Source organism: Gigantopelta aegis, chromosome 2 (assembly GCF_016097555.1).
Source record: "Gigantopelta aegis isolate Gae_Host chromosome 2, Gae_host_genome, whole genome shotgun sequence".
NCBI lineage: Eukaryota > Metazoa > Mollusca > Gastropoda > Neomphalida > Peltospiridae > Gigantopelta > Gigantopelta aegis.
The window spans coordinates 43,198,041-43,223,050 of NC_054700.1; the positions used below are offsets into that span (position 1 = coordinate 43,198,041).

At 35.6% G+C, this 25,010-nt stretch overlaps 1 protein-coding gene across 1 annotated transcript in view; it reads left to right on the forward strand.

Annotated features, from left to right (window-relative positions):
• Positions 1 to 20,627, forward strand: part of LOC121385946 (T-complex protein 1 subunit gamma-like) — a 33,664-nt gene extending 13,037 nt beyond the window's left edge. The window contains exons 4-17 of the mRNA XM_041516743.1: positions 5,869 to 5,931; positions 7,173 to 7,269; positions 9,398 to 9,518; positions 10,148 to 10,228; positions 10,511 to 10,616; positions 12,889 to 12,971; positions 14,405 to 14,471; positions 14,825 to 14,859; positions 15,113 to 15,292; positions 16,302 to 16,400; positions 16,808 to 16,994; positions 17,866 to 18,006; positions 19,335 to 19,466; positions 20,229 to 20,627. Coding sequence (XP_041372677.1) covers positions 5,869 to 5,931; positions 7,173 to 7,269; positions 9,398 to 9,518; positions 10,148 to 10,228; positions 10,511 to 10,616; positions 12,889 to 12,971; positions 14,405 to 14,471; positions 14,825 to 14,859; positions 15,113 to 15,292; positions 16,302 to 16,400; positions 16,808 to 16,994; positions 17,866 to 18,006; positions 19,335 to 19,466; positions 20,229 to 20,339 — 1,503 coding nt within the window. The 3' untranslated portion in view covers positions 20,340 to 20,627. The remainder of the gene's footprint in view (positions 1 to 5,868; positions 5,932 to 7,172; positions 7,270 to 9,397; positions 9,519 to 10,147; positions 10,229 to 10,510; positions 10,617 to 12,888; positions 12,972 to 14,404; positions 14,472 to 14,824; positions 14,860 to 15,112; positions 15,293 to 16,301; positions 16,401 to 16,807; positions 16,995 to 17,865; positions 18,007 to 19,334; positions 19,467 to 20,228) is intronic.
• Positions 20,628 to 25,010: the final 4,383 nt, after the last annotated feature.

Here is a 25,010-nt window from a genome sequence, read left to right on the forward strand (position 1 = left end):
CACAATTGATCAAATTAGAGGGTGTAATTTTTGTTTAATTGAGATTTTGTGGAGAATGACTTGTGGTAACCTGAGTGATCAGTCTCGACTTATTTCAGTGCTTGAGTTTTGTCCCCTATTAGTGTATTTTTGAACCTCTTTACATGCAACTTTGCCAATAATAAACGTTCAGGTTTTTTAATTCTACTATAAAAACAAATGCTTTTATTAAAACAGCAAGGGCTTCATGATTGGTGTTCATGTCTACAGATTTTTTTTTTAATTGGTAGTAATCGACAGTCACAGTAAATAGAAAAAAGTGGTAGTTAAAAATGAACACCACTATTCGAACAATCCAAAATTGACCATTTCTGTCAGTCAAGCTGTTTTGACAAACAGTACATTCACGCACTGTCTGCTTTAAGTTTAATCAAATGTTAATCTCCGCGAACTTCATGGGTGAAATAGCGAAGTCTCTGGTGACCTGGCTTAGGATTTTCTAAGCTCTCTAAGACAGTCTTAAGCTACGACGTCACTATAGCACATGCTAGACTTATTCACAGATTTCTGCTCAATTCTTTAAATGTGTGAACAAAGTAAGTGGGATTATTCCCGAACATGTGCTTATTCCTGGTCAAATACGGTAACATACATTATGGGGAGCCAACTAAGATATTACCATACTGTTCCCATGTAAATTCACATGCTAAGAGGAGCTAAAAGGTCTTCTCCTTTAACTATCTTGGGAGTGATGGGGAGTGAGAGTGATAGCTGTTCTTAAAGGGTCAGGGCTGATGTATTCAAGACATATCTTTGGGTCATGCCATTACATTTTTAAAGAGTAAAGTACATATTGGTCAAGTTATGAATAATGTATGTGGAGATGATGTTTGCTTCAAATGACGATATCGCGTTCCTGAGTGTATATAATGAGCTTAGTGCCTGTGGAGGACAGGTCCATTACTACATGTAATTCTGCTTTATGGAAACACTGATATATGACAGCCAGCATTAATAGACATGCCTGACATGACATGCAAACCGCAACGGAAATCAATACCGGCCCAAAAACATCTTGGGTCATGCAGTGATCACAGTATTGCCTTTAAAAGTTATGCATATTTAATTATTGTTCATTTGAAAGCATTGTGCAATGAATGGTTTACCTACTAAATGCCTAATAGGGTATTGCATTAAAAAATGTTGGGGAATTTGTTAAGAAAGAAAGACTTTATTTGACCCATTAAAAGCTGCAAATTTAGCCAGATTCTGTACTGCGAATCCCAGATTTTGGGTCATAAGATTATAAAATGGAATCCCAAAATATCTATATTACATACCTTTTTTTTTCTACTGTAAAAGGAAATATATTCATGGGGGAAAGGGGAATTGCTTAGTCATGATTTGAGTGTGAATTTAATTCCCTGCAAAAACAATTCCCTTCAGTAGAGAAAGGTCAATAATGTCAGTTAGCCCAAACACTGTATCATTGTTCTGGTGCAGGACAGAATTTTAACCACTAACTTTATCCCAGTTCTCAGTTTTCCATCAAATGAAAGAGCAAGTCTCATGACTCCCAAGGGATATAGGTCAATTTGTGGAAATGAGGAATGGTTGATTGCTCAGATTTGAAATTAATGTAAATTTTGGATGATATGACAGGGGTCACAGTAAACATATACCAGTATACTTCATAACTTGAAGTTGGTTTTGGTGAACAATACCACCAGAGCGCATTTGATTTTTTTAATCATCGGCTATTGGATGTCAAACATTTGGTGATTCTGACAAATAGTCTTAAGAGAAGAAACCTGCTACATTTCTTCCCAGTAGTAGCAAGGGATCTTTTATATGCACTATCCCACAGGCAGGACAGCACATACCACAACCTTTGATATACCAGTCATGGTGCACTGGCTGGAACGAGAAATATCCCAATTGACCCACTGATAGCGATTGATCCCAAACTGACCACACATCAAGCGAGCACTTTACCACTATACTTTAATGATCCCGACCAGGGTTTCTGCCAGAATGTAAAACGGGTATGGCGCCATACCCAAATTGTTTGGCAGATTTTATTTTTTAAGTTAACTTTTTGACAAATTAATTACTCTTTCTTAACCTTAACCCTAAACTTAACCCATTTTCTTTCTGGAGGAGCCCACTCACCCACCCAATCTCCATAGTGCCAAAAGGTTTTTCTGGTAGAAATACTGCCGACTGATTCATGATCATTAATTAATTATAACGATGAGATTTATTTACATTTTGCAACATATCACTAGTTATATGGAAGGCCTTACATATATACAGCCATCGAAATTCCGATGGCAATTAGCAGTCACAATATAAAAAGCTGTTGCAAAATCTTGCAGTTGAACATTTTTATCATTATTTTGTTATTTGTACACAATTGCCATTGCAAGATTGTCTAAATTTCGAGCACTGTATATTTAGTGTATAAGGACAATCGGTGTTCCTTGATATTGGACTACCTAAAGTGCTTCTTTGAAACTGATTTTGGCTACACTTTCTGCCAGAGGGTAAAACTGGTATGACGCCATACTCATAAATTTTGGCAGATTTTATTTTTGTCAGTAACCTTTTGACACAATTAATTACTCTTTATTATTACTGATTTTCTTAACCCTAACCCTAACCCATTTTCTTTCTGGGCGAGGTCCCCCATACCCCGTTGACTCTGGTTGCATTCAATTCCATAACTGGCAGAAACACTGAGACAGACTATTGCATAACTGATGCAACTGATGTATAGGTACGGTAAGGACAACGTGTTCTACCCTGTCTGTGGTATGGTGCATATAAAAGATCCCTTGCTGCTAATCGAAAAGAGTAGCCCATGAAGTGGCGACAGCAGGTTTCCAATCTCAGTATCTGTGTGGTCCTTAACCATATGACTGACGCCATATAACCATAAATAAAATGTGTTGAGTGTGTCATTAATTAAAATATTTGTTTCTTTCAATCTTTCAAATACAAGGTTCAACTTGAAACAATCACTAAAAGTTTATTTAGCTTTTTATAAGTCAAGATGTTATGAATGATCTGTGAGAAAATCATGACAATTAAAAAAAATCTCGGCCAATTAACAATGCTATTCTTGCATCATGGAAATATGGAAAAATTATATGGTTTTTTTTTTTTTTTTAGGTTTTTTTTTTATCAGCAGGTGTATCAGAGCTGGTGTGACAGCTGCTGCCCCAATCTTTTTCACTAGCTACATTGTACATATTTTAATGTTCTTTCTGTTTTAATATTCTGACAATATCACCCTAAAGTAGATAGTGCTTGAAACATCTGCAAAATGGGGCCACCCCTCCCACAGCCACCCTCTCTGCTGCCCCAGTGTCAAAATTTCATCCAGCGCTCCTAGGTGTGTGTGTGCCACATCTTTCCCCTGTTCATATTTTGTGGTTAATTGCAATTTAAAAAAAAAAAGCATCCTTCTCCCCCCCCACTCTCCACCAATTAATTCTGGAACAACCCTACAATGTCAAATTCTGTCTCACCTGGATACCATACTGAAATTAATAAACATATACCTCTACTGATTACAATTAATATTTACCTGAACTGCAGCAGCGAAACATGACAGGTTTTTGAAGTGATGATCAATGAATTCACACTAACATCAATAATCTTGTCTAGTGTTGGGGTGCTTGTATCTCGGCTTGCATGGCACTGCTATACTGTCAAGGCAAACACATGCATTGATTTGATACAGATGTCAATTTTCCTGCCATCAAGTGTCACGAACCCAGTTGTTTGCATAAATATCTGTCATCAAATATATTCCCAGTCACAGCTCAGCTGAATAGATGTATAATTATTATGTCGTGAGCTAAACGCTTTATCTATGCATGTACTGGTACATATAGATTGCTAGTACATCTGTCTAAACAGTCTGTTGTACAGTGTTCCATGAACTCTTTGAGACTTATAGTTGTAAAAAAACATAATGGAAGCATTGTTGATAAATGCCAATATCACAAGATGTATTAGCACCTTACATAATGTATTGTAGATTGTATTGATAGCATGGCACAATGTAGTCACTTGTTACGAACGTGTCCTTCAGTGAATTGGCTTGACTGTGTGATGACTCTGGATAGTTTCCCAATCCAACCAGTGTCCCATGACGAGTATATCACTTTGACGTCTACATTATATAAAAAGAGTACGCTGTGTGATGACAACAGACTAAGTAATCATAGTTTAAAATGTGCTGATGACGATGTGTTAAAGAAACATTCCTTTTCTTATAAATGAATTGTTCACTGTTGGTCCAGTGTTGTGTTGGTCACAGCTGTTGTCAATATTGTATAAATAATTAATATAAAGTATCGCTGACAAACATGTTCACCGAGGATTACCTTTAGTATTAATTACTACTTCCGTCTATGGATCACACATTCCACTTAACACATTGTCAAATGCCATCAGTTCCAGTTGCTAGAATTAATTAACTTTTGGTCCCAATTTTGTAGGATCAATAATGGAATAATGACAATATAAACATTATCATTCTTTTTCCTTTCAAAGGCTACTTCGTTTATGGTGTGTTTGGTTTTTGTGTGTGTCCTTACCTTAACATACATATAAAGTTCACCATCCACTTTTAACTCCTGTTGTCAAACAAAATGAAACATTCTCTGCTCCAATTTCCTGCAATGAACTCATCACTTTGGTGTGTTTTCATTATTCATGACATGTTTATCCCAATTCTTTTTGTGTGTCTCGTAATCCAGGGTTAACCTCACATTTAGATCAGTGTGTGTGTGTGTGTGTTTGATTGTGTGTGCATGCCATCAGAGATTCCTGATCAATACTGGAAGAGATCCCCTCAACTGATTAACTGGACATCCGTTGTGTTAACAGATGTCATATCTCTTTGTGTGTGTAAATGCATAAGCCAATGCATAACATTGAATTTTCATTTATTTATTGATAAATTTAGTCATTATGATAACCATACCCTTTGGAATTCACTGTAGTGTCTGCAAGTCTGGCACATGTTATTGGTTTGAGTGGTAAAGATCCCTTGCTACTAATGTAAAAATGTAGCGGGTTTCCTCTCTGTGACTGTCAAAATTACCATATATTTCACATCCAATAGCCAATGATTAATAAATCAATGTGCTCTAGTGGTGTCGTTAAACAAAACAAACTTTTTTTTTATGAGACTGCAGACCTCGACATTAAAAAAAAAGGGGGGGGGGGTAGATGATTGATTGCTTTGAAATTCCTAAAAAAAAAAAAATCTGAGGAGCCATTTAAAATACTACCATAGAAATTTAGGTAGTAAGGGGAGTTATCCAGGGGAAGTATGAGTGACGGTTCTTCTTAAATGTTGAGGTCTGACTGGTAACAAATATTCTTTTCTTTTGGTCTCGGCCAAAGATCTTAATACATGTAGACATTAAATCTATCATTTTAACACATTGTAACCCTGATTTATAATTACTAGCTGTTTGTAGCATCATTGCAGGTTATGAAATATAATGCAGTTTTCACTTAAAGAGCACTGGAGTACATTGATTAATTAATCATCGGCTATTGGATGTTAAATTAAAAAGTAGATGCACAGTATTCATTAATTCACATTTTCTGTCTTAAACAGGAGCAGATCAAGTTTTATTTTTTTATGGGGTGCCCATAATAAGGTAATGAAGTTCAATGCAAAATTATTTAATCAAAAATTTGGTAGTGGTGATGGGGGCTGGGCTCTTTGAGCCCCTGTCTAAATTTGTGTCTGATGAAAATGGTGTGCATTACATCTTTTGAAATTGTGACTTGTTTGTATGCTTGTTCTTGTTGGCCGTTTGTTATTCCGAACATTTATTGAATTATTTTGATTTTTTTCAGATGTTGATGGATCCCATGGGGGGCATTGTAATGACCAACGATGGCAATGCAATTCTCAGAGAGGTAAGATCTGGCGTTGTGTGTTGTGTGTGGATGTTGTTCGTCTTGTATCCATAATATAAACTTAAATGAGCTGTTTTATCAAATTGTGGAGTTGGGGTTTTGGGTTATTGGTTTTTTTTCATATTACTTTGGAATTAGGGAAATGAACTACGTATGTTTTTCGTGTAAGTGCCTAAGCAGCAACACTGTTCACAGCAAAATATTTTCGTCAAAAGGAAAAATATCTTTGTTACATGAAATAAATAAAAGACCATATCATCATGCACAGTATTGTTACTTTTTCTTGTACAGTGCCGTGTTCGACAAATGTTTGATAAAGTCGCTAGCCCTTACAGAAGCTTTGACTAGCGTCCTATGTATTATAGTAATGCATTGATAATTTCCACTAGCTCAGACCAGAAATTCACTAGCCAGGACCGAGGGCTAGTGACCCAGGACCAAGGGCTAAACTCTGCAGTGTATTTTAAATAATTGATGAATAATAAAAGAAATGTTGGACAAATGTTTGTCATTTGGACTGTGAAACTGTTAATTCTCACAGTATTATTCTTTAATTGGCAGACTATTGAATTGTAACATGACACCACAAATAAATAATGCATATAACATTCATGATTTTTTTTTTAATCTATCTGTCTGTTATATATCCAGTGCTTATTCAGTGATAATGATGGATATGATTTATCCTCCAAAAATGTCATACTGGCCCCGTGCTTATAAAACTTAAAGTCTAGACTTTAATAAAGTCCAGACTTTAAAACGTAATGTTATTTGAATGGCGTTGCCATGACGTTAAAGTCTGGACTTGATTAAAGTCTAGACTTTAAGGTTTATAAGCATGGGGCCAGGTTGATAGATTCAATTCAGAAGATGGTGAACAGTAATTACTGAACCTTTAGTTCTGTTGTGAAAAACCCCAGGGCAGATGGGGACACCTGAGTTTTTGTTCCGTTGTTTAAATGTTTTTGAATATTAAAGCCCATATAAAAAAACAAAAGTTTTATTTAACAACATATTCAGCATGTTAATTACAGTTAGATGGTATCAGACATACTGTTAAGGACAATAAAGATAATTAGAGAGAAAACCTGCTGGTGCCACTAGAATCCATCTACCAACTTAAATTACATCATAAATGAAAAATGTTCTTGTTTTCAGTATCAATATATTTCTGATCATCCTGTGGTTTGTTTGTTCTCTGATAAAAATATTGATAACTGGACTCTGTTTGTTTTACACAGATCAATGTAAAGCACCCAGCCGCCAAGTCGATGATAGAAGTTGCTCGTACCCAGGATGAGGAAACTGGTGATGGAACAAAGTCGGTCATCATTTTGGGTGAGGATTTAAAAGTCAGATTTTTGGAAATTTCTACTTTGTTTAAATTTCGTTTATTGTACAGTAAATTTATTGAGTTATTTTGGTGTTTTTCATATGTTGAACATATATATGATTCCTCGGTAGACTTGGGATATTTCCAGTTTTCAAATTAGTGTATGAAAGTGGTTTTCAAGTTAGCATTTAAAGCTTTTACTATAGTCTGTCCTGTATAAAAGACTTTTAAAAAGACTGAAGAACTAATTATGATGTGTACAATAAAAATAGTGTAAAGAAATTACACAATACAATTTTGTTAATATTGTGACTTGATCAGCACTAGTCATATCAGGGGATTCCTCAGAGCCGTTGGGTGTAGCGGCCCGACACGCCTTGGTCCGTAAAGTAAGCGCTTTGACGGCGTGGAAGCGCCTTAAATCAATTGCCGCTACGCCTTGATTTGAAGTGCTTTAGAAAAACAATTTTCACAAGTACGAGCGTGGCAGTCGACTACCTCTTGCAAACAACTTGTGTACCAGTATATCAAGCACACCTAATTACTATGACAGGTAAAACACTTACTAAATACCTAACAATGGACCAGTCGTCTGCTCACAACTGGTGTTTAGTAATTTTACCACATCTACTGGGACCGCTAATCCATCAGGAAGGCGCTTACGCGTAACAGGATTCCCGTGCCGAGCAGTCAAGCTTAAGGCCGATCAAAGAAGATGCCCATGGACAGAATCAACTGTACCATTTAACTGAATAAAGGATAGGTGAAGCACTTTTTAAAAGTACAGTATAGTTGGCAATCAATCATTTCTATCGTAACCCCCCCCCTTCCCAAAACTCCCACACACTGAAAACATCCAAGGCTCGCGCTGTCGGTAGCCAAATTAGCCATTGGCTAATTAAAAATTATTTTTAAAAATGGCTAATAAAATTTGCAAGTGGCTAAACCATTTTCTATCTTCTGATGTGAACAAACGGTTACATAATCTATCCGACAGCTCAAACATACTAATAATACCAAATATAATTAGTAACAGGGCTTCTAGAATAAAAAAATTAAAAAGTACTATCCACAATTACATATTCACTAGCCCTACTTTACTTTAGTTAATACAATTTTACTAAGTAATAGTAATAATCAAATATGCCTAAAGAGGGAAAAAGAAAGAAATGTTTTATTTAACGACGCACTCAACACATTTTATTTAGGGTTATATGGCATCAGAAATATGGTTATGGACCACACAGATTGAGAGAGGAACCCCGCTGTCACCACTTCATGGGCTACTCTTTTCGATTAACAGCAAGGGATCTTTTATATGCACCATTCCACAGACAGGGTAGTACATACCACGGCCTTTGATATACCAGTCGTGGTGCACTGGCTGGAACGAGAAATAGCCCAATGGGCCCACCGATGGGGATCGATCCCAGACCCGACTGGGCACCAAGCGAGCACTTTACCACTGGGCTACGTCCCGCCCCTGCCTAAAGAGGGAGACAGAACTTAAAAAACACTAACACTGGAGGTTGGGGTGGGGTCTGAATATTCATATTTACAAAATAGACTTAAATGCGACAATTGACAATTTTGTTTTTCACTAGCCATCGGGCATGGCAATAGTAGTTATTTACTAGCCCAATATTGAATATCACTAGCCATGGGAGTGGGGCTACCATAATCTAAAAGCCCTGTTGGTAATTTATTTTCATGCATAACCTGACCTCTCTACCTTAGTATCCATAACACAAAAGATTTTAACGAATGAGCTGTTAGGACATTCAGATGAGTCCACTGGGAAAAGTGGGGGATTACATGGAGGTAGAAATCATGTTATGTATTCATGAAAAAAGAGCACATTGATAAATTAATCATCAGCTATTGGATATCAACCATTTGGTAATTCTGACTTGTAGCAGCAAGGGATATTTTATATGCACTTTCCCACAGACATGAAAACACATACCACACCCTTTGACCAGTTGTGGTGCACCGGTTGGAACGAGAACAAATTCAGTCAGCTGAATGGATCCACCAAGGTGGTTCGATCCTGCGATACAAGCACCTCAGGCGAGCACCCCCCATCCAATATTCATGAAAAGACATTGAAGTTTTTCTTCATTATGTTTGTAGCGGGAGAGGTTCTGTCTGTAGCTCAGCCGTTTCTAGAACAGCAGATGCACCCGACGGTGATCATCGCAGCGTTCAGACAGGCGCTTGAAGACATGCTAGATATCATGAAGGACAAGATCAGGTGAGTGAAATAGAAAATTGAGCAGGACTTTTGCTTATAAAACTAAGTCCACGCTCCAGTTTGTATGGTATTGTTACGACATTAAAGTTGCATTATCTATTTACAGTTGATTTAGACTAAACATTTTTAAGCACCAGGAGTAAAAATAGGATGTTTACGGATTTGGGGTCTTAACCAGTTCCAATGCCATCTTTAAAATGTGTTAGAGTTGACCACAAGATATTTGTAGAATTTGGCAGATGTATGAAAACCGTACAAATAGCAGAATGTAGAGTTTGTCTTGGCTAAATAAAATATTACAACATAAGACTTCATTCAACATGCTCATTTCCAGCTAGTGAAAAATATTTGCCACATTCAGTGTATATCTGTATTAGATGAGCAACAGATTAAATATTTGTCTTTGTGATCAATAATTTTATTATCCATATATATGTCAGTGGGGGAATAGGGGGGTGGGAAGAATTATTTCATAATGCGGACTAGTTTAATAGAAAAATCCTACATTACAACTACTACTGTGTTATAATTAAATAAGAAAAATTCTTAATAAGGAAGATCCTTGTACAGCATTTCATTCTTAGAAACCAAGATAACTCTTTCAAAACAATTTTCATTTTGTTTTTCAGTGTTCCTGTTGATATAACTAACAGAGTAGAGATGCTGAAAATTGTCAAGAGTTGCTTGGGAACGAAGTTTATCAGCAAATGGTATGTCTTTTTACAGTCTTTATAAATTAATATATTTGGTGTGTAGAGTAAACCATACTTGACACAGTTTCAGTAATAAAATAAAGTTTCATTACAGTTTTTTATTAAAATCATAGTCATTTTATTTTTGTTCATGAGCTAGACACACATGCCATGATGTCTACTTTAAGTCTAAGCATAACTTACACCACTGTATAGTACATTATTTATTTCCATGAACTTTATGTAACACCTTTGTTTGTTGTGACCTCATTGAATTAATTTCCTGTATTATGATTTCAGGATGGATTTAGCATGTCAGATTGCTTTGGATGCCACATCAACTGTTGCCATGGAAGAGAACGGCAGGAAGGAAATTGACATCAAAAGATACGCTAAAATTGAAAAGGTATATCTTATTTTGTGTGTGATAAATTAGTATTCTCTATCCACTGTATTGTTATTTTCATGCTTCCGTTGGTGTTCCATAAGCTGAGTGATGGATTTAGTTTACTTTTGTACCCAAATACTGTAGATCCTGAAATTAACGCATCCCAAAATTAATGTGACGGTGGGCAGACTAAAATGCGACATTAAATTGATGCGAGTGGCCTGCATATGGAATATTACTTTCCTAATAACACACGTCTGCATACTTCTCTGTTAAATCAGGCCACAATATTTCACGCGAACCGCTGTTCTGTTCACGTGTCGGTTATGCAAAATTAAATTGGTTACGTCATAAACAGTAGACGTTCAGAAATTAAAACTTGTAAAACTTCACGATTACAAGAAGTTTATTATACATTTGGGTATTGTAATTTCAAGACCCTAAAGTTTGACTAGTATTCCGACAAATTTTTGAGACTGATTTTTAGATACTTGATGCGCAGCAAACCAGTAGACGATGTTTTATTGCAATAGTTGTAACTTGCGACCAGTCTAAACTAAATGCTCAGTATAGAGTCTAGCCAAAAGTTTCAAAGAAGGGCTGTTAAATTATCTACTGCTATTTTATCTCCAAAGGAATATATATTAGACATAATATTTTATAAATGTTGAAAACAGTTTTAACGTAAACAGGAATCCAAAAGTGTCACAAAAGTTCAAAAATACTAACACTGCATAACAAGCTTTAAAAAACAAACAACGTCACTGTAGTATAGAAGTACCATCGATAAAGTGAAAGTAACTTGGCCGCCACAAAACGAGAAAAGAAATCTGGAAGTGTATCTATTTTATTTTAGTACTGGGGTTGATATTTAGTCCTTTTACAGTATTGTTAACTTTAGCAAGCACTAAAGAATCTGTTTTATATATAAAAAAAAATTCTATTTTCTTTTAACTTTGTGTTTTAACTAAACATTATGTATTTAAACTTTCAACATAACTGAGGTAACCGATCACTTAACCCACAGGTTGCCCAAATATAATTCACTTAACCGAACAATTGGTTACTTAGGTAAAAACCAGATTTCGAAATATTGTCCACTGTTAAATCCGAGTTGCAGGCATTTTCAGAGATCAGCTGTTCTATTTAGTCCCTAGTGTCTCTAGTGAAATCAACTCAAAGCATATTTTTGCAGCAATCATTTACCTAAATCTGGCTAAACATTAGCATACATGTACCATTACAACTGTATCTTCCTAATACCGGCCTCGGTAGGCCATCGGTCTACAGGCTGGTAGGTACTGGGTTCGGATCCCAGTCGAGGCATGGGATTTTTAATCCAGATACCGACTCCAAACCCTGAGTGAGTGCTCCGCAAGGCTCAATGGGTAGGTGTAAACCACTTGCACCGACCAGTGATCCATAACTGGTTCAACAAAGGCCATGGTTTGTGCTATCCTGCCTGTGGGAAGCGCAAATAAAAGATCCCTTGCTGCTAATCGGAAGAGTAGCCCATGTAGTGGCGACAGCGGGTTTCCTCTAAAAAAAACTGTCAGAATGACCATATGTTTGACGTCCAATAGCCGATAATAAGATAAAAAATAATGTGTTCTAGTGGTGTTGTTAAATAAAACAAACTTTACTGTATCTTCCTAAGATATGCCGAGAAAGTTGCAGCGAACTTGAACAGTAAAAACAAACAAATGGTCGACCTCGGGATTAGCATGCTGAAACCTATTCAAGCTTGATTATTGGACAGTTAGTCTGTCTTGCCTACGATGAATTATGCTTTAATTGTTTTATAAATATATAGGAATTTTAATCTTTTTTTGTTTTAATAGCGTGTGACACGTAGCATGCTGGACTATTGTTGGACAAAACAGAAATAAATGTGTCATATTATTAATGCGAATAACACGATCTTGCATTTTTCGCAGTCATACTATGATCGCAATAATTTTAGGATCTAAAGTATAAGCAGAGTGCTAGATTTTCGTAACTTTTATTCCCGAATGTAAGCAAGAGTGTTGGATTTTCCTTACTTTAACACCCCAAATTATGGAGAACCATTGATGCTAGAAATTAAGATCAAGTCCTAAATTCCAAATAATAAAGGAAGCCATTCCTTTCATTGTGTTATACGTGCTATGCTATAGCTAGAAGCATTAGATGAGAGTTAGGTTTTTTTTAAAGATTGCAAATGGACTACTAGAAGATTTGCTGTGCTGAAATCATAAAATGTGATATACCGTAGTTGATCTGTTCCTGTAAGATTTTGTGCATGTTACAGATTCCAGGTGGACTGCTGGAAGATTCACGTGTTTTGAAAGGTGTTATGGTCAACAAAGACGTCACGCATCCCAAAATGAAAAGGTATGACGACGAAAACATTCAGCAAATATCTGGGACAGTTCTAACACTATGTTAGCTTAACCAGTTGTTAATGGAAATTTCAAAACAAATGATTGAATCAATATAAATAACAATTAAATTTTTTTTATTGAAACTTTATTTAGAACGATCAAAGGTATCAATACATGATCAAATCTACTGTTTATTTTGTATTTGTGCAGGAATAAAGTTTAAAAGGAAAACATTAGACTAATCCATGGTTAATTTAACCATGCTTTGAACAACTGGGCCCTGATGAGTAAGATGTATCCAGGGCTACCTTTGGGTGAGCAAAGCAATTTGCCAAATTGTTTACTAAACTTCAGAAATTGTCAGTTATTTTCTAAAAAATGTCAATTATTACATGAAATTATTTTACCAAACTAAAATAAAATTCGCTAACTGCTTTTAAAATTCGCAATTGGTGAGTGGCAGAGCAAGCCCTGGTAGCTATAGTAGTGTGCTCACTTGAAATGAGATAGGTAACAAGATTTATCACCTTTAGTGGGAATGTCAGGTGTCTGTGGCACATGGCTAGTAAGACTGCAGAGCTTCTAGAATTTTATAAAAATTCACTAGCCATGGGATCAGTGATTTTAAAAATGTACTAGCCATGATTAAAAATTCACTAGCCCTGCTTTAAATAAATACAATTTTACTAATAGTAATAATCAGATATGCCACCTAAAGAGGAAGATTGAGCTTAAAAATCCTTAGACTGGGGTGGAAAGAGGGGGCAGGATATTCATATTTACAAAATAAGTAAATGCAGCATTTGACAAGGGTTTTTTTTCCCCACTAGCCGTAGGGCTAGTTATAGTAATTATTTACTAGCCCAACACTGAATATCACTAGCCATGGGAGTGGGCTACTTATTTATTGTTAGTACAAAACGTCAATAGATGTTAAAGGGACATTCCTGAATTTTCTGCATTGTAAGATGTTTCCGACTAATAAAATAGTCCTACTATTAAATTTACATATTAAATAAATTTTCTTGTTTAGAATATCAGTGTCTGTATATTTAATGTGTTTCTGGTCGTCTTAATATTTGTGAGAAGCCCAAACTGGATTTTGTCTACAAATAATTTTGTATGTACGAAAAAACATATTTTAGGAAATAAAATGAAATTTAACCTTGTACAAATATTAGAACGATCAGAAACACGTTTAATATACAGCGACTAATATGTTATGCAGAAACATATATTTGATATGTAATTACAATTGTTAAAAAGTTTGTTAGTCGATAACATCTTAAAAATTGCAGCAAATTATGATGTACCACAGGATTTGTGAAGATCGCTAATATCTGGTAGTTTAAAAATAAATGGGAAATAAGTGACATATTTTTAGAAAGGCAAAATAGATTTAATGCTGATGTTTGACAGTAAGGCATTCATTTTGTTTTTCAGGAAAATTCAAAACCCACGAATTATGTTGCTGGATTGTAACTTGGAATATAAGAAAGGAGAAAGTGTGGTATGTATTGCAGAAAACTAATTACTGGATTTCACTCCAAATGATTCATCTGACTGAATTTAGACTTAAATGTTGAAATTTCAGGCAAATAAGATCCATGGAATTGTTTCTCAGGGCAACTTTTGTTAACACTCATTCATTAAAAAAAAATTGTTTAGAATAGATTAAATTTGAACTTGCATTACTCAATTACAGAATATTATAAGATAACACTAGAACAGTAATATTTAAAGTATAAATTATATTTTTGTTCATTATTAAACGTGTCAAATATCAAACTAACATTCTATTATTTTATTTAGTTATTTTGCGGTATTATAATATTTACATTTTTATTTGTTTTGTTCTTTCAGACAAATGTTGAAATGACAAAAGAAGAAGATTTCACGTAAGTTATATTTCTTTATTAGTTAATTGAAACTTTTCACACTATTTTTCAGGAATCTTGGTCCATGTTTTTAAATTTCTGATAATGTCCCACACACATACATGTATGGCATTATCACATCAATGTCTCAGACTCTTATTAAATCTGGTAATTAATCTAACGCTAATAATATAATCTGCATGACTAACAATATAAACTTACATTAGTAACATACTTGCTTTAATTTATTTCTTTTCCTGGTTTCCACTTTCAGGAAACTTCTGCAACTGGAGGAAGACTACATTAAGAAAATGTGTAACGAGGTTCTGGCGTTCAAACCCGACCTGGTGATCACGGAGAAAGGCGTGTCCGACCTCGCACAGCACTTCTTTGTCAAGGCCGGTGTCAGTGTCATCAGGAGGGTGAGGAAATCGGACAACAACAGGATTGCCAGGTGAGTGGTTTGTTTTTCATCTCACCTTTATGAAGTAAAAGCCGAGCTAGAGGTATTACTTTCCTTGACAGTGGTGGCATCAACTTTTGCATTTACATTTAATGTTAAAGTTTTGTGTTTCAATCAGTTGCTTACAAACTGCAAGTCCTAGATCAATGATACTTGGTTTATAATTGCACCTATGGATGTTCATCACAGATCGGTGAAAACGTTTATGGTAGGCAAGACTTAATTCTGTGGAATTATTGTTTATTTTATAATGGTGCTATTAAAACCTTTTGCAAACCTATGATTTTTTTATGATTTTTTTAACCCATTTGTAGATCATACAAAAATAAATTCAATTCAGGTAACTCGGTACCTTTTTCATGTGTATGTAAATGATGTTCTAAATTTAAAATGTGTGAATAAAAATTAAGTTAAGAAAAATTAGATTTGCATGAGTAATGGCATGAGTAATGTATTAACGAAACGGTACCTTCTAATGTAATTAATAGTACCAGTATCCAATTTTGACCAGCGAAGGTTTATATGATTATGAAGAAGGAAGGAAATGGTTTATTTAATGACGCACTCAACATATTTTATTTACGGTTATATAGCGTCGGACATATGGTTACGGACCACACAGATATTGAGTGAGGAAACCCACTGTCGCCACTTCATGGGCTACTCTTTTCGATTAGCAGCAAGGGATCTTTTATATGCACTATCCCATAGACAGGATAGTACATACCACAGCCTTTGATGTACCAGTTGTGGTGCACTGACTGGAGCGAAAAATGGCCCAATGGGCCCACTGACAGGGATCAATCCCAAATTGACTTGCATTAAGTGAGTGCTTTACAGCTGGGCTACATCTTGCCCCTATATGATTATGAAAAACATGTCTCTGTGTTAATTTAAAAAAAGAAGAGGAAAAACAAAGCCAAAAGTGAATTGAGAATGTTCGAGAAGGCTGGATGTTTTAAGCTTGTTCTAAAGTCATTTAATAATTTATATTTTTTAGAGCTTGTGGAGCAACAATAGCCAACCGAACAGATGAGATACGTGAAGAAGACATTGGTACCTCGTGTGGTCTCTTTGAAATTGAGAAAATAGGAGATGAGTAAGTTAGCTTAAACTAGTCATTAAACAATTTTAATTAGGATTCATCTTGCCCCATGGGCACCCAAAGACTTTATTCATGAACTAGATTTAGCATGTGTACAACCAAGTATACAATTATTGAATTTGTACCTTAATCTCTGCGGTCTTGACTTAAATAATACTTTGTAAATGTTTTATTATGTCATTCACATGTAATATTTAAAATATTTATGAATGAAGAATAAGCTATTGAATTTTAAACAAAGGTACAAAAATTTAAAATGATTGATATCAAATAATATTAATATTTTCCAGTTAAAGAAATGAAACAATATAAAAAGCTATTAAAATAAATATACCAGGATTTATTTTTGTTCCATAATGGTAAGTTGTTTGGCAATAAATGTTTGTTTTGTTTTTTTCCAGTTACTTTACATTCCTCGTAGAATGCAAAGATCCAAAAGCGTGCACAATTCTACTGCGAGGGGCCAGTAAGGACATTCTGAATGAGGTGGAACGTAATCTCCAGGATGCCATGAACGTGGCCCGGAACGTTATGGTAAACCCTCAGTTGGTTCCAGGTGGTGGAGCCACGGAAATGGCTTTGGCTCAGGTACACACAAAATTAACACTAATGAATCTGTATTGATCTGTGTGTGTACGGCTTAACTAAGCCTGTGTATCGCTCTCATGGGTACAATAGTGGAAGATTTCTTTGTTTCTTGGAATTGGCATTTACATTCAGCCTAGTGCATTGAAAAGCTTTAGTGGACAAATGTGGGACGTAAATTTATTATTACTAGTTTAATGTAAGGAATGCATGTTTAATGGCATTTCCACTTACTGTTTAATCTGTCATTATTGTGTGTTAGTCACTGGATTTGGCTCTATTGTGAGAGCTCTTGTTCACAAAATATTGGAGAAAGTATTTTAAAGGGGAAACATTTTTTTTTTATCATAAATTCTATTATTGTCCAGTTTGAATGGATCAGGTACATGTTGTAGTGTCAATTAGGTCACCTGATATTGGTGTCTTGATGGTTTTCAAAAAATTACTTTTGCTGTATATAGCTCTGTAAAGTTGTCTGCTTTTCACCCGAAACTAACAATATTTTGAACAGTATAATTATGGAATCTGTGTTGATAATCTTACTGGACAGATCGATTGTCCTTCCATCTAGTCCTTTATGGGCAATGATCTAACCTATTATGGCTGTGAAAAATTGCATTGAAAGGAACTTTGCTGTAAATTGAAAGAAAGAATGAATGAATATTTAACAACACACCAGCACAAAAACACACCAGCTATTGGGTATGCGAAAACATACAAATTAACAGAGAAATCTATGTGACATTTTCTCATTTGCCAGGCAGATTGTCAAAAATTACGATAGTCATTACTACTAATAATAAAAACAATATGCTGGGATGTCAATAAATGTTTTTTTCTCACACAAGTTTATTAAGCTTGTTTGTATTTGTAGGCACTGAATGAGAAGGCGAAGAGTATAACGGGAATCCACCAATGGCCGTACCGGGCTGTGTCGCGAGCCCTGGAAGTGTGTCCGAGGACTCTGATACAGAACTGTGGAGCCAGCACTATCAGAACACTGACGGCTCTTCGGGTACGTAGTCTTTATGTAAAAAGCTGTAAAGGCAAATAGTGTGTTCATCTTGAAGAATAGTTTTGAGTTTTGGTTATAATAGTCAATTTGGCTTGTGTTTCTGCAGCAGCCTAGTGCTCACGTAGACTGTAGTGTTACTGGGTTTTTTTTATATATGATTGATCACTTTTGGTAGACCTATTGGTCTTTTTGTCATTGTAACTGATGTCCTGCAATTGGTATATCACTTGCTGTAATATGTGCTGACCCTATCTGAAAGAAGACCAGCCTCGGTGGCGTCGTGGTTAGGCCATCGGTCTACAGGCTGGTAGGTACTGGGTTTTTTAATTCAGATACCGACTCCAAACCCTGAGTAAGTGCTTCACACCGACCAGTGATCCATAACTGGTTCAACAAAGGCCAAGGTTTGTGCTATCATGCCTGTGGGAAGCGCAAATAAAAGATCCCTTGCTGCTAATCTGAAAGAGTAGCCCATGTACTGGCGACAGCGGGTTTCCTCTCAAAATCTGTGTGGACCGTAACCATGTCTGATACCATATAACCGTAAATAAAATGTGTTGAGTGCGTTGTTAAATAAAACATTTCTTTCTTTCTATCTGAAAGAACGATCCTTTGTTGGTAATAAAAAAAAATTACCTTTTATTAGTTGGCAGGAACACATTTCAGATACTACAGTCGCTAATGGCTATTTCTGTGGATGGGTTATTGATGGCGTGTGAAGGCTTTTATGATCATTGAAAAATTTACGGTTTTGTATGTACATCAATGATGCAGTTATTAAATCATACAACCACTTGTCTATAAACTAATGAAGTGTTGGTATTTTATGACTCACCAAGCTCATGTTATAACTATTCACTACATGGAGATTATTATACGAGCTTGTGTGTCCTACTGATGTTAAGAAACAAGGGCAATACATGAATCCTGACATGAGTTTCATAAAATTAGTACAACTCACACGTGAGTAATAATTTCTTTATTATCCATATTATTAGTGTGGTTTTCTTTATGAATAACAAGACCCAACTCGAAATGTTTCAGCCACAACTAGAACAAGACGACGAAATGACGTCATATTTAAATTGCACAGTCTAAGCTAGGACTGGATAAGCACCATCATGTTGTAACGTCGCTGCCCAAAATTACGTCATTACACTTGTTATTACACTTGTTATTACACGTGCTTTGTATGATTATTATTGACTTGGTTATGTTGAACAATATGGATAATAACACTTGTTATTACACGTATGCTTCGTATGATTATTATTAACTCTGTTATGTTGAACCATATGGATAATAAGTATGTTTGTTATTGATCACAGGCGAAACATGCTCAGCCGAACTGCAGCACCTGGGGAATTGACGGAACGACAGGCAGCATAGTGGACATGAAGGAGTACGAGGTGTGGGAGCCAATCACTGTCAAATACCAGGTCTTCAAGACAGCCATCGAGGTACGTGTACAATCAGTGATTTACACTTAAACTTTCCCATCCATTTTCTTCAGCTAGGCGAGATGCGTAAATGCTGCTATTCAGATCCATTCTCGACTGTAGTTGAGACCTGACCAGTCTTCATAAACACAGCTGTTGGTTTGGGATCAATCCCCATCAGTGGCCCCATTGGGCTCCAGCCAGTGCATCGCGACTGGTATATCAAAGACCGTGGTATGTGCTATCCTGTCTGTGGGATGGTGCATCTAAAAGATCCCTGGTTGCATGTAGTGGGTTTCCTCTGACGACCGAGTCAGAATTACCAAATGTTTGACATTCAATAGCTGATGATTAATTAATCACTGTGCTCTTGTGGTGTCGTTAAAACCCCCAAATAAACTCGTCCATTTTTAACAGCATAATACTACATTTCAGGGCCATTCTTGACTAGTCGAGACAGGACCAGTCTTTGTCAAAATAGCTTTCAACATTCACAGAACATGATAGAATAACAATCAAACATGCTCAGTAAATTGTTTTTTTAGACAGGTGTTAGTATTATTTTATGGCAACATTGAAAATTTTGGTAAACATTTGGTATTTGATATTTTAAAATTTGCATTTCAACTTTTCCCCCTACATTTTTGTAAAATATCAAGTGTGCCACTGTTACCATTGTTGTAAGTCAATATATTCTTATATATGTTTGATAAATAAAAGACGATCTGCTTTGTAGTCATTCATAATGAGTGTCCTAAAATGGCAATTTCTCATCTGTTTCAGACTGCCATGTTACTGCTGAGAATTGACGACATTGTGTCAGGTACGAAGAAGCAATCCGACATTGGTAGCGCAGCACCCCAGGCTACTCAGACACCAGGACCTGAAGATTAAAACCACAACTAATAGAATTCACTGTCACTCTCGGTCACAGTCCATACATTTACTGGACTGAAAAACCCTGAAGACAAAGATGTGATTGCATCTGTTGGCATTTCTGCACCCATAGACTTTTTGACTGCATCTATTCTTTTTTTTTTTGCTAGAACTTTTTTCAAATATTCATGTGTTAAACTGTTCAGATATCTTCATTTGGATCGTGAAGTCTCACCATTAAAATCAAGATTTCATCAAATGCTTTTGCTGTTTGTAAAATAAATAAATATATTTCTTACCTGTGAACTTTATTTTTTATTATTTATTCTTCTCCCTTTCACTACTGAGCAATGCTTCATTGTTTTTGTTTGATATTTAGTAAAGCCTAGATCACATTAGACGATGCAACAACTTGACGGTGGTCTACCATCAAACATGTTTGGTTGTGTCGGATGCCATTGGTCTGACTAAAAATTGCTCTCGCACAACTGGTTTTTAAATACACGCTGCACGATGCGACAACAGTTTAGCTGCGCTGTTTTATAGTGATCGAGGCTTAATATTGCTGAAGTTCAAAAGTATAACAATGTCCTACTTGTTGGTTGAACTTTACCTGCATTTCATCGCAGATTTTCTTGAATAATTCACAGTAAGGATGTGTCATTTTTTCAACTTTCTACATATTAATTATATTTTGTTGTTTAAAATAATGGACTGTGTACCCAGTGTGTTTCTAGTCGTCTTCATTTCTATTGCATTCTAATAATTTCTTTCAGAGGAGTAAAACAAAGTAGGAACCACTACAAGCATTTGGACAACTAGAGGGTCGAGACGTAGCCCAGTGGAAAAGCATTCACTTGATGTGCGGTTGGTGTGGGATCAATCCACGTTGGTGGACCCATTGGGCTATTTCTCGTTCCAGCCTGGTATATCAAAGGCCATGGTATGTGCTATCCTGTCTTTTTGAATGTGCTTATAAAAGATCCTTGCTACTAATGGAAAAATGTAGCGTGTTCCCTCAGATTGTCAAAATTACCAACTGTTTAACATCCAATAGCCGATGACTAGTAAATCAATGTACTCTAGTGGTGTCATTAAACATACAGACTGACACTGTAAATGAGAAAAAGATATGTTTAGTAATTTTAGTTGTTAAAAGGGATATTTTTGTAGGAAACATGCTACAATGGCTGAAAACTCGGGACAGTCCCTTTAAAACTAGTGTGTATTTTGCCTGATAAATACCAAGAGGCTAGATTGTATCTGTTATGAATGAACCGATGACTCATCAAATAACATCGTTATTTGGTTGGAGATTAACCAGATTTCACTGGGGTAAGAGAATTGTAACATCTACTTTTTAAACCTGTGCCTATATTTTCTAAACTTATCTTGTTGTAAAACCACTGTTATTGTGATGCCTTGGCCGAAGATGGTTTTATGATAATGTAGCCTGCTATATTATTTTAAAGATTTTGCAGTCAAAAGATTTGAATAGATAAATCATATGGACAGTCATAAAAAGAAATGTTTAATTGTGGTTATCTCGACTAGTAAACAAAACAAAAAGTTTGTTTTGTTTAGTGACACCACTGACTAGCAAACAAAAGCACACAGAAACATGTTGCATAGAGAGTACCAAGACGTAACTAGTTTAGGAGTATAGATGCAGTCATTTTGAATACACGGCAATCTCTTCTCTCTGCCAGTCTTTATGATCAGTACATTATGAAATAAAGTCTGTATCTGCTTTAATATACAAATTTGTGATAAATCAAATTTTGTACCATAAATAAAATATCCCCGAGGGAAAAAAAAAATTGATGTTTTGTTGTTTATAATTGAAATTAAATAATCTGGTTGATAAAATATTAGTATTAATACTTCCTGAGCCATTTACCCCCCATCACCATACAGGAGACCTTGTGTCAAAATATAAGTTATGTTGGAACAAATTAATTTTCATTGCTGATAATGTCGACATTTTTTAATAAACTCGTATAGCTCATCAACACACACATACACCAAAATGTGTGGCATCTGTTTAATCTACATGGCTTTTAAGAGATTTAATTAATGTTCCTTTTTCACTTTAATTTTTTATTTTAATCTGTGTATACTGCATATCAACTACTAAAAGATTCTGAAAGTACTGGTAAAGCAATAAATGTCCCATATGGGGTCTAACAAATTTTTTTACTTCTAAAGTGTAAGGGCCATAAGCGTCATGAAAGTCGAACTTTTATCTGTGACCAGTATATGATAAAGCTATACACAAAATTTCAGCTCAATATCTTGAGGCATTGTGAAAAAAGTCTGGAAAACTAGATGTCCAAAAGAAATTTTACATGCATAAAAAATGTGAATAATTTGATACTGAACTTCATGATACTTTCATATTCTACCATACATCATTTGTTGGTTTTCTATAATACAATTTCAAGCCTTGTAAAGTTTCTTTTGGACATCAGTATATATGGTACAGATAGGATGGAGACAAAATATATAGTCCCCTCCGGTCAGGGCGAGGACAACTGCCCCCCTACTAGTGCTGGAGGAAATCCTCAAATTCGGACAAAAACTATAGATATTTGGGCAATATGTGCTGACCTGATACCTTTTTACCATCGATTTCCATTATTCTACCCACAAAATTATCTGTAATCTATGGGAAAATGTGCAGTGATTCATTTGCAATCCTATACAACTCTTTGGTAGTAATACTAATATAAATAAATGTAGTTATCCAGATTCTGGCATTTTTGTTCAATTTGGGCAAAAGCCTGCCTCCCTACAAAATTGGGGGCCCTTACCGGTTGGAGACTAATAAAAATGTATTGGCAATGGATAATAGTATTTACATGGATATTACTGCGAGAGCTGCATCTACTTTTACTCTTAAATATTCGACGGTGAAAACTGAACTTTCTGAATTGGTGTAATGTAACTGTAAAATTGGGGACAGGACAGTAAAGTGCTTGCCTAATGTGCTGTCAGTCTTGGATTAATTGCCGTCAGTGGGCTATTTCTCATTCCAGCCAGTGCACCCAAAGACCGTGGTGTGTGATATCCTGTCTGTGGGATGATGCAGGTTTCCTCTCTAAGAGTATATGTCAAACTTAACAAATGTTTGACATCCAATAGCTGATGATTAATAAATCAATGTGTTCTAGTAAAACTAAAAACTAAAATTAACATATACCGGGTAGTGGAAAAGGTGTAGGAAGTCCCACCAGATATAAAATAATAATTATAGTGCCTTCAGACCCGTGTCTTTTGTAATACATTCTGAAACAGCCTTTGGTAACTGGCAATGATTTTAAAACAAAAATCTAGTTACCATGGGCAACTTTATTAATTAGCATTATGAAAAAAAAAAGAAAAAAGTTTTAACACATTTTATTTACAGTTATATGGCGTCAGACATATGGTTACGGACCACACAGATTTTGAGAGGAAACCCGCTGTCACAACTACATGGGCTACGCTTTCCGATTAGCAGCAAGGGATCTTTTATTTGCGCTTCCCACAGGCAGGATAGCTCAAACCATGGCCTTTGTTGAACTAGTTGTGGATCACTGGTCAGTGCAAGTGGTTTACACTTACCCATTGAGCCTTGTTGAGCACTCAATCAGGGTTTGGAGTTGGTATCTGGATTAAAAATCCCATGCCTCGACTGGGATCCGAACCCATTACCTACCAGCCTGTAGACCAATGGCCTAACCACAACGCCACCGAGGCCGGTTTTAGCATTATGACTATGAGGCTATTTTAAATCTTGAAGTTATGCAAAAGTGGTGATGTTTTTACATATCCATAATGGAAATTCAAACACAGTAATTACTTTATAATAACAATATGCTGACCAAACTCGACATTCAAGAGTATTTGAAATGATTCTAACTAGTAGGTTGTATTTTGTTCTAAGGTTACAATCCATGCAAATTTGTGAAACATTCAAAACAAAAACATTTTATCAAATCTCTGGTTTATATACAAATGAATACAAATTACATTACTGACACAATGTATAATAATACATTATATAGTTTATATATATTAATCACTATACATACTTGTGGAGATTACTTTGTGCTTCAGTGTGCAAAACAATGACAAAAGAAATGTTGGTGTAATATGACAGAAACTCGATTAAAAAATTCCAATCATCAAAAAGTGACGATGGTCCCAAAGTTTATAAAAAATATTAATGCTGCTCAGATATGTATGTATCAACCAAATAAAATATTCAAGATGGATTTTATTCTCTGGGGAAGTTGCCACAAAAAATTTCAATTTCAGTTTTGTCCTAGTGTAGTTATAAGGACACTGTCCTCTGCACACCTCAACTATCCAGGCAGTCAATTCAGGACAAAGTTAATGGTTAGTCCATGTAGTGGTCATACATTACCTCAATGTGCTGTTAAAACTCAAGTCTGGATGGCAGACAGTGTTTGGATTCGAACTCTGAGCCTACTGATCTTAGAGCCAATCCTTAGCTACCATGCTACAGGGGTGTCTTAGGGGGAAAAAGGTTTCCCAATAACACATCTCATAGTCAATGTGAATGTGGGTGCCCCCACCACTTATAAAATCCTGACTATGCTCGTGTGTTAATAAACCACCAACATATTTTGGATTTTTTTTGGGGGGTTTTGGTGCCTGTTTGGTTCCAAGTCATTTTCATAC